The 10,189-nt window shown below is 34.5% G+C and overlaps 1 protein-coding gene across 3 annotated transcripts; it reads right to left on the bottom strand.

Annotated features, from left to right (window-relative positions):
• Positions 1-441: 441 nt before the first annotated feature.
• On the bottom strand, positions 442-8,171 carry LOC116170339 (cytochrome P450 4C1-like). Of its 3 annotated transcripts, none has more exons than XM_031486657.1 (9): positions 7,989-8,171; positions 6,843-6,952; positions 6,704-6,794; positions 2,019-2,204; positions 1,901-1,970; positions 1,343-1,628; positions 1,223-1,291; positions 819-1,170; positions 442-773 (listed from the first exon to the last, which is right to left on the bottom strand). In XM_031486657.1, the coding sequence occupies exons 1-9, from the start codon at positions 8,134-8,136 to the stop codon at positions 610-612; spliced, it is 1,476 nt and encodes a 491-aa protein (XP_031342517.1). In that variant the 5' UTR covers positions 8,137-8,171; the 3' UTR covers positions 442-609. The 3 variants fall into 3 exon arrangements, with proteins under 3 accessions (XP_031342517.1, XP_031342518.1, XP_031342519.1); XM_031486658.1 differs by having other exon boundaries at positions 443-773; positions 6,843-7,113; positions 7,989-8,068; XM_031486659.1 differs by lacking the exon at positions 7,989-8,171 and adding an exon at positions 7,015-7,981 and having other exon boundaries at positions 443-773.
• Between the last annotated feature and the right edge of the window lie 2,018 nt (positions 8,172-10,189).

The following is a 10,189-nucleotide window of genomic DNA, read 5'->3' as shown; positions in this document are numbered from 1 at the left end:
GTGCCCAAGGATGCTTCAGGATGCTCTCGAACAAACACATAATATTTATCGGAAAGTTTACGTCACACCCGGCTTCATTCTTGATCGCCGATGACTAATATTTCATGGCGCCTCTATATCTGTCGGGATTTCTGGAATGTTAGATACAATATAATTACCTGGCTTTTATACATTTATTGAGCACACATTATACAAAGAACCATTTCATTTGTTCATTTGTTGGCTACTGTGAAAGCTAAATTCTTCATAGGGAGATTGATTTACTGCTTGTTATTGCGAGGGTTTTGCTGCTTGTAGGTACCTCGAAAGACATCTCCACCGAGCTGGATTGCGAAGGGAAGACAGCGAGAAGTAAAATTTTCATAACAAGTGTACAGGTTACAACAGTAAATCCCCAAACTTTCGTGGTTATATTTTTTATTGAATTTACAACCTCATTATACATTTACAGCTAAGTATCCTTATACCATAATAGGTATTGTCGCATAATATAACCAAAAATTGAAATACTAACTAAACTTACGGTCTTATTAGTGGTAGTTCCTATGTGTATTGGGACATTTTAGTAAATAAAACTAAAAAATGAAATTGAGTTTGATTACTAGACATTTATAAATCTCTTTTTCGAAATTTTATTCTAATCCCATCACGTGATTTTAAAATCAAATGCATAACCAGGGGTAGTTTGTCAAAGGAATCCACTGGTTCCAGACGAAATTTTCTCAAAATTGACGACACCATGACTTTCACCTCCAAGAAGGCAAACCTTTGCCCTAAAAAACGCTGGTGACTACATTAGACTACGTAAATGCGTTTACCTATGCAATTTCTGGGTCCTGCACTAAAGGGGATGTACGCAAATGGATGTCGATGCTTGCTGTTCTCATTTGAAAACCTTTCAGGATCGAATTGTTCAGGATTTGGAAATACCTCGGGATTTCGGTGTAATTCAAAAATATGCATAAAACAAATGGTGCCTTTTGGTATAGTGTAGCCTGAGGGTAACTCGATGTCTTCCTCTGACGACCTTGATATTATAGGTACGCTTGGGCATATCCTTAGAGTTTCTTTTATTACTTTCTCTAGGTAGGTCATGCTCTGTAGATCATCAACTGTTGCTAGTCGGTCCGAGTTATCAAATATAGCATCCAGTTCTTCAACTATTTTGTCCTAAGCGTTACGAACGGTTATGGCGTTTCAGTTAGCGAAACTCACTACGTACCTGAACTTCAGCGTGATTGGCGATCATTAATAATGTAAAGCTTATGCAAGAGGTCGTCGTATCATGGCCCTAGGCAATACGTTAACATCAGTAACAGTTATCAACAAATATCATAATAACCTCAAACATAAATGTATCCACCTCTTCTCTGATACCATCGTCATCTATGTCATTCCTAGAAAGCTGCGCAGAGATCAGCATATCTAGCAGTGCTAAACGCTTCTTAGACTTAAGATTAACGTTGATCCCGCTAAAGGTCCGTTTTCTGTCTTGAATGACTTTACGAGAAAAAGTGTGCATAATTTTTAACAGCTTCTCCTGTCGATAATAGTTCCCAGAAAGGAAAAATGTTATTGCGTATTGTAACCAAGGGCACGCAATTCTTTGGATTACAACTTCGCCCATTCTGAAAAATGTAATTGTTTCGTTACATTTGACCCTTGGACATTGACAGAATTAAGGTTGCTCTCAAAATGATGATGGTAAGGTGGGCGCTGAGGACCAGAGCACAAGCTGAATTTAAAACTCAAACTGATTCTGAGACAATTGCTCTTCTTTGATAGGTGCATAACTAAACTAAACTCTTCCACAAATATATCCGTAAGTTATGAAAGGCAAAGACATATCTTCGCTTGCTGTACCCTTATAGCGCTATCTTCTTAGAGGATATGTACATACCTATAAATAGCATCAATATATTGCTTGGATTGTTCCTCATTTGTTTTTAGCTGGGTGCCCATTGCTGTTTCTAAAACAATACAGTTTTACAGGTTGATTACCCCGGATTTTTGTCTACCACAAATAGTATGCAACGTGAAGTCAGTAATAACAGGTACTATATTAATTGGTTGCTCTTTGGAGGCGGCTTCAAATTTTTGCACAAGTAATGTCGAATAATCGTTAAATATGTTTAAAAATTCTCGCAGAATGCCAAAGTGAAGCGCTGGTGTCAGAATTTGTCGCCTTTCCTTCCATTTGGTGCCTAAAATGTCATATTTTTGTTAAATTCAACTTACAATCAATTGCCGTGGAAAATAGTGACGGGCAATCATCTGTGCGGAAGTTATCCGTCAGACAAATGTTGAAAGTCTCCTTAAACCAAAGTGCTAAACATTATTTAAATCTCAACATTCATTTCAGCTTAGTGTTTCAATGTACTGTATCTAAGTCAAGATATATAATCAATGCAATATAATAAAAGAAACGTTTACGGAATCCCCCTCAAATTAATATTCTAATGGCTTAAGTGATGCTTCTAAGAGTGATAGCACCAAGAAACAAGAGTGCTTCACTTGGAGCTATCAGAGAGCGTAGGCACCTACCCTACTCCAGTGCCATTACGATCTTTCTCACGTAACTGGGTTATTTTTGGTACCATTTAAACTTTATATGCACAGCTAAATATTCTTGTACGAATTTCTAGAGCCGTTTAGGTTCCATCTTTCCATTCTTGAGACACGTCACTCTCTCTGTCTTCCCTCTTTTACTTCGACTTTAAAACGAAGGCTTCAAATTAAAGTCAAAATTTCTGGATTGAAATGGAAATTTCAATTTTAATTAATAAATAATTTGTAGGGAGCCTTTATGCGTCCTCGTACATCGGAATTTTACATTGCCATATGCTTTCCCGAGCTTTTTGCCAGTGTTTTAAAAGTTCTTCTGAACGAAAAGGAAAGCGATTATAACTAAAATAATGTTGGATTTTCTCAATGTTAGTTTTTCGCACATCGTAATCATGGAGTTCTAATTATTAATGAGCTTTCTGATCATTCGATAGCTTTAAAATTAAACACTTGGGAAATACAATTTTCCAAAGGTAACAGTACCAAAAGTTAAAAAAATCATCAAAGTCCAGCTGCCAGCAGCCAAGTGGTTATAATGAGATGAAAACTATCTTTTTATAAATAAATTTGCAAAAATGTGCTAAAAACAACACGACGCAATAACGATTCTCACAAAATTATAATATAATAATAAAATAATAAATATAAATGGAGCACCATGTATATTTTTCTGTCATATTTTAGCTGCTCCAAAAATGTTCAACTTTTGATAACAATGTCCTATACCTATCTCTGATAGTTTTCAAAATATCTTGGTTTTCCCCCTTTTTTATATTCTAATCTTAAATAAGTTATAATATGTAATGTACATAATAAAGAGGTGGTCATGCAATTTTTATCTGCCGTGTCCGAAACGAACATCATATCGATTAATTCAGTCTAAAAAGTGAAGAATAAATTAGATAATGGATGCAGATATTATTGAAAAATTATATTGTAACGTGATTTATAAATTCGGGTTCGATTTATATCAATATTTATTAAACAAAACTAAAACAGTATAAAAACCGTACAATTTATATCGATTATTTATATCACACACTTCGTAATTTATATTTCCGCGCTCGATGTTTCATACGTACTCGATCTCGTTCGATAGTAGACTGCTGCGATGTTCGGTCCGCAACCATTTATACACGCAACAATGTAAGTCCCGAACATCCGCGTACATTCTCGAATATTCCTACACAAACCCCACTATCGCGCGCGTAGAAAATTCCAGAGCGCCAAAGGCGACGTCATGTCTGGAGCATTTCCGTTGCAATATGATAATTCCTAGGTAAAATGGGTTTCTTCAATAATACCTGCATCCATTATGGAACTCAGGCAATGAAGAAAGCTAAATGTATAATAAATTTGAGAGTAAAAACATAAACAAATATCTTGGTTTTCCTAGTTTTTATTTTTTAATCTTAAATAAGTTATAATTTACATAATAATAACGATTTGTGAATATGAAAAAAAATGAAACTAATGTCACTGACTGGAAGACATTAGGAGTTAAATTAAACTTGTTTTGTAGTCAAATGTTTTTAGCTGAGAAAATTTTTTTTTCGGGGCAAAAAAAAAGGCAGTGTATAATAACCTTCCTTTTTTACCAAAAATCGACTACACCAAAATTTCTCGGGAAAACACTTTTTCGTATTAATTTTGGTGCGTAGAATCCCAAACAATTCGTACTTTTTCGATTAGACTTCTCAATCAAAAGTTATAGACTAGAAACCAATTTCGAAAGAAAATTCAAAAGGCTGTAACTTTTGAACTAGTAGTCCAATCTTGGAACTGTTTGAAATTATGAATTCTACAGGCCACATTCTATAAGGAAATGTCTTTTCCCGGTCGATCTGAGACAATTTTTTTTTCGGAGCAAAAAAAGGCAGTGTATAACCTTCCTTTTTTATCAAAAATGTGCGTATAATCCAAAACAATTCGTACTTTTTCGATTAGACTTCTCAATCAAAAGTTATACACTAGAAAAAATTTCGAAAAAAAATTCAAAAAACTGTAACTTTTGAACTAGTAGCCCAATCTTGGAACTGTTTAAAATTATGGATTCTACAGGCCACATTCTATAAGGAAATGTCTTTTCCCGGTCGATCTGAGACAATTTTTTTGTCCGGGCAAAAAAAAGGCAGTGTATAACCTTCCTTTTTTACCTACCAAAAATCGACTACACCAAAATTTCTCGGGAAAACACTTTTTCGTATTAATTTTGGTGCGTAGAATCCCAAACAATTCGTACTTTTTCGATTAGACTTCTCAATCAAAAATTATAGACTAGAAAAAAATTTCGAAAAAAAATTCAAAAAACTGTAACTTTTGAACTAGTAGCCCAATCTTGGAACTGTTTAAAATTATGGATTCTACAGGCCACGTTCTATAAGAAAATGTTTTTTCCCGGTCGATCTGAGAATAGGTCTCGGTATTTCGGGACCCCGCGATCCCGGTATTGCATTCCCTAGTTTTTACTTATTCTCGTTTTTTTTTTAAATTTTAAAACGCTATAAATAAGAAGTAACGATTAACACGAATAAATTAGGCGTAAGACCTTTGTTGTCGTTGCCTTTTCCTGAAAAAAAAAAATAAAAAATAAGCTCGAAAAAAGTTAATCGATATGATTTTCGTTTTAAAATTACCTTTTTTTGCATGAACACCGCGTTATTGGGTAAATTACAGAGTTATTTAAGATTAGAATATAAAAACCAGAATATTTCGAAAACCATCCGAAATAGGTATTGATCTTTATTTTCAAAGGTTTAACGTTTTTGGTTGAGCTAAAAGATAACACAGAAATATGCAGAGTGTTCTATTAAAAAAATGAGATTTTTTAGTATGAAGTTTTGTAACTTTGGACCTACAAAAAAACACCCTGTACACTATTTTTTAATGTTTCATAGTAGATGTATTTGTTTGACTTTTCCTTTGCACAGCTTAAAAGATATTGTAATCAAAATTTAAGTAATAATTTTGACAATATACTGACGTTTGTAAATGCCACATTTTTTTTGCAACTCGATTTACCTTTAAAACTACTAGTTTTTCGAATATTAACCATATAATAAAAAAGTCGTACAATTACACGTAGAATTAAAAAATGCATTCAATTACAGGGTAGAACCTGCGAGGGGAATTATCATGTCAGTTCAACAGTCCTTGAAGGATCTCCTGGATGAAGTAATAGAGTTCGATTAAAAAGTATGTTTTTCGAATATTCGAATATTATCTTCATTTAGTTTGACACTTTAGTATACTTAAAGAACTTGCATTTTATGTATTTTGTTACCTTCCCTTTCATTACGTCATGGTTCAACTCCATACGAATAATAATAAAAATAAATATCCACCCTGATGACGGTTGTTGAGTATGATTCTTTGTTTTCAGAAGAGAAAGATGCCCCGGTACGTGATTCAACAATACAATAGTCCTTTGCATTCACTCGCCCCAAACCAGGTCCATCTACACAGACCCACAGACTGGCCGGTCCGGAGCGAAAACAAGGAGGAAGGTGTAGAGTGTTATGTGTGTTATCAATTTTTTCTTCGCCCAAAGGTAGGGCCAAACTGCGGTAACACAAAAATTCGGTAACCGCAGTAACGGCAGTAGTGAGGTGTTTTTAATTAGCATATTTGGATTTTAAGACCTATGGGGCTCTACGGTTGGCACTTATACACTTATCGAGGCCACAAAGTCTAAATATATATGAAAAACAAGCTGACCATATGATTAGATAACAAAAATTACAATGATTTGACGTGTGACAGTCCTATTTTAGGGTTTTCTAAAGACAAACAAAAATTTTTCAATTTTGGAACTCCCATGATTGTATTAGCTGGCGATATTAAAATTGATATAATACGGAGGATAGTACCGCATAGCGTACACTCTCATGTTCAATTTGTGACATATTGTGCTATGTGGTATATAATTGCACGTTATATGTATAGTGTAATTTATTTAGATATTTACAAATATCTTCTTTCATCTCTACCTTACACTGAAAGTAAAAGTGAAATAGATAAATAGTAGAACTCTGGCTAAAACCCTACAGCATCTGAATTATTTATAATATGAGTAGTGCTTTTGTTAACTATTGTTTTAAGAAATTTTAATCGTTACAATACTAAACGAAATAAGTACCTGTGCTTGTTAGGAGTCCAGTTCCAAGCCAAGGCTGTAACGACTCGTATATTCTACTCTTTGATATGTGCTTCATTGACGACAGGATGACCTGCTTAAACAATATCGGGATCGCCAATTACTTTAACGGACTTCTTACCTCCACGTCGTCAGGGTGGGAAAGCCAGACAACCGCATGTATGGTATGCCAAAACTTAAACATTCGAGGATATGTCTTGAATAGCTGTCTAACATAGTTCCAAATGTCCGCTAAAAAAGATATTTATTGATTTAATATTAATCAAAGCGGGCTTTTACCCAGAAATACTTACATCATCGAAAAGTGGACAAAACCTCTATCAAATGAGCCTAATGAAAAGATGCGCTACCATTTAAAAAATTTCAATTGTTTTTCGTTACTCATTTGTTTTCTGAAATAAAAACAACTGAATGCTGCCTTATGTTAAGCACCTACTGACAATCAGTCGAGAGCTCATATTCATATAAAAAAACCTAACCTGAAATTCTCCCCAACCCATTAAGAACTTTTCGCAATTAAAAATATTAATACTTGTGCCAGAAACTCTTTTTCGCTGCATAAAACAAAAATGAAGCACATTTTGTCTAATAATAGTGAATCTCAATGCGATGTTTCTAATTTATTGTAAAATAAATAATGTGTACCCATCAACAATTTTTTAAATATGCCTACACGTTGCGTATATCGCCTATTGGAAATACTGAACCATCTGTGAGAGCTTTTACCTTTCTACTAGAGCATTATACAATATTAACTTTGACTGGGTGGTGTATATGTCTTGAAGGATTTAGCAATTCAAGATATGAATATGATTTACCAATTAGTTGATTTATGTGGGACCTAAATCTGGGATTTGACCCCGATAAGACCCAAGTTTTTTGTCTCAGATTTTTGCTGTAATTGGACTCTACTAATCAAGTACGCTATATCAATTAGTTCAAACTTCCTAAAATTTTGCCTCCGTTTGAAGCTAAGAAAGTAGATATGAATTTAGTATTTTGTAATAATAAATAAATGGATACATCCTTTATCTACGGAGGTTGTTTGATAAGTCTCCTGTTTTGAAATAAATAATGACTTGGGGTCCAAATATTGTATCACGCAACGTAACGGATATCCTTTCGCGAATCTCCATCGTAGACATCTTTTCCGAATAGAATAGTTATTTACATAAAAGTCGAGAGAATGAAAATTACTATTTTCCCTACATGCAAGAATAAAAAGAACAGCATAATAATAGTCGGTTAGATTCTACACGGAAATTACCTGGTGTAGCAAATAGAATTCCTCGAAACATGTCCATGCTGGTTGGTCCCGGTACATTGTTCAAAGGGGCGAAATGCTTTCTCAACTGGTAAATAAACCATATTAAATAAACCGTTAAAGCACTCGCCAGTATAATAAATAATATCATTTTGGTGCTAGACGAAACACGACTGAGTTACCATCACGTCGTAAAAATATAAATAACTTCCACATTGATAATAAAACTTTTGATTTTTTTTACGTAAAAAAGAAAAAAAATTGTTTATCAATTTAATGACCGGGTGATGAAATTTTATTTTTACATTACTAAACCATGATAACTGTGAATGATTACGATCCCATTCTGATTTGTTACTTAGGTTTTTGTGGAACACAATAATGTGCTGATTATCTTTCACAGGATAAGCATAACAAACATTCGAACAAAATTGTTTTATATACACCCTCGTATAAACCCTTAAAGAAACCAAAAGTGAATAAATTTACTGACCATTTCCTAAACGTGCGCCCAAGTCACAGGAACTTAGGTGTAGAGCTCCGGTTCCAAATGAAATTTTCCCAAAATTGACGCTTTCACTTCCAAGAAAGCAAACTTTTGACCTGAAGAAATACATTAACTTAGTGCCGGTAGATCACCAGCACTAAACGGATGACGATGTTTGCTATACGAGTATTATAATACTTATTTATTGGATAATTAGTGGATAATTATCCAATAAATAGAGGACGATACAACCTCCAAAAAGTGCACGAGGAAAGGAATACAGAATTATGTTTATTAGATTACCATTTTCCTTAAATTGAGGGAGGGTGGATACGGTGCCTCTTTTTAATTTATAATGATGCCATCTAGGTAGGTACATAGATTATCCAATAATCGTTGGAATGTGGCGGGTGCAGAGTGTAAGCCGAATGATAATACACGAAATTGAAACAACCGTCTTTCTGGTAGGGTGAAGGTAGTTATCGGATTACTGGTTTTTCGTTCAAGGGCACTTGCCAATAGCCCAACTTCAAATCTCGGGTACACCTTGCTTGGTTTGCTCGCATAAAAGGTAAAGGATATGCGTCTTTGACTGCCAGCTAATTAACCTGGAGATAATCAACACAGAAGCGGTATCTTCCGGATGATTTCTAAACTATTGAACTCCAGGGACTGTTAGACGGTTCTATGATTCACATGGTTATCTTTCTGGGGAATTGGTAAGATATGTTACTGCTTTAATATCCCTAATGTGTTTGTGTTGGCGCCCATGTAGTTTTTAGCAGCGCCCGTGTCAATTAAAACTGAAATAACGTTAATGAATGCAATTACTTCCATAAATAAACGGCGACCATGGTAGTTATTTGGCTGGATCGGTAGGTGTATTATGTGGATGCCCCGGGGTAAACTTATCTGTGGACGGATTGTATTTACGGTTGATACAGGGTTTTCGGCCAGGACGGTTGAGAATCCCTGTTATTCTCACTTAGTCCAGGCTAAATAGCTCTAAAATGATTTATTTTCAAAAAAATTAGTTACCGGGCGAAACCGGGTTTTTCAGGCAGGTGAAATGAATAGAAATTGGGAAAAAAAAATAAACAGCTGAATTTTTCCGCGGGTGAAATCCCTGGGGCCGAAAGGGGGGGAAAGTGGTGTTTTGCAAATTGTGGCAAAACCTAGGGCAAAACTATTAATTTTAGACGAAAATGTTAAACGTAAAAGTTATAGAGATTAAAAAAATGAGCAACTTTTGTATCCACACTATTTTCACATAACCTCCAATTTTCCTAGAAAAAACCGGAAAAACTGTTTTTTTTCGTTTTTTATTCTTATTCTAGCGAAAAAATGTCGTAGGGGTTTGAAATTTGAAACATAACTTGTTTTATGATAAAAAAGAAGATAATTTTTTGGGTCCGTAAAGTCGTACCGTTTCCAAGATCTCATGATTTCTGAAAAAAACCACCTCTTTTTCAAGGGGATGAAAAATCTATTTTCGTACAGAGGTGCGCGGGGTAGCAAAATTTTCGGGAAGACTTATATTTTAATAAACAAACATAAAAAGTATTATTCCTTTAGTAAAAATTCGAGAAAATCGCCAAAAACTGGAAAAACAGTTTTAAGATATATGTACCTACACGGTTTTTGACATGATAAATCAACATGTTGGATGTTAATATAGATTTTTTCGTAATCTGTCTTCTTGCTTCTCTTTAATGTT

This window comes from Photinus pyralis, unplaced genomic scaffold, assembly GCF_008802855.1.
Source record: "Photinus pyralis isolate 1611_PpyrPB1 unplaced genomic scaffold, Ppyr1.3 Ppyr1.4_LG5, whole genome shotgun sequence".
In the NCBI taxonomy this organism is placed as follows: Eukaryota; Metazoa; Arthropoda; class Insecta; order Coleoptera; family Lampyridae; genus Photinus; species Photinus pyralis.
The sequence above is the reverse complement of the archived record's forward strand: the minus strand, read 5'-3'. Positions and strand labels throughout refer to the sequence as shown.

Excerpts from the sequence above, each read along its gene's own strand:
- LOC116170339 (XM_031486657.1), bottom strand. The coding sequence starts at position 8,136 with ATGATATTATTTATTATACTGGCGAGTGCTTTAACGGTTTATTTAATA. Across the intron at positions 1,629-1,900 it reads TATATTGATGCTATTTATAG|AATGGGCGAAGTTGTAATCC; the intron begins GTATGTACATAT and ends TACATTTTTCAG. Across the intron at positions 1,171-1,222 it reads CCAATCACGCTGAAGTTCAG|GACAAAATAGTTGAAGAACT; the intron begins GTACGTAGTGAG and ends CGTAACGCTTAG.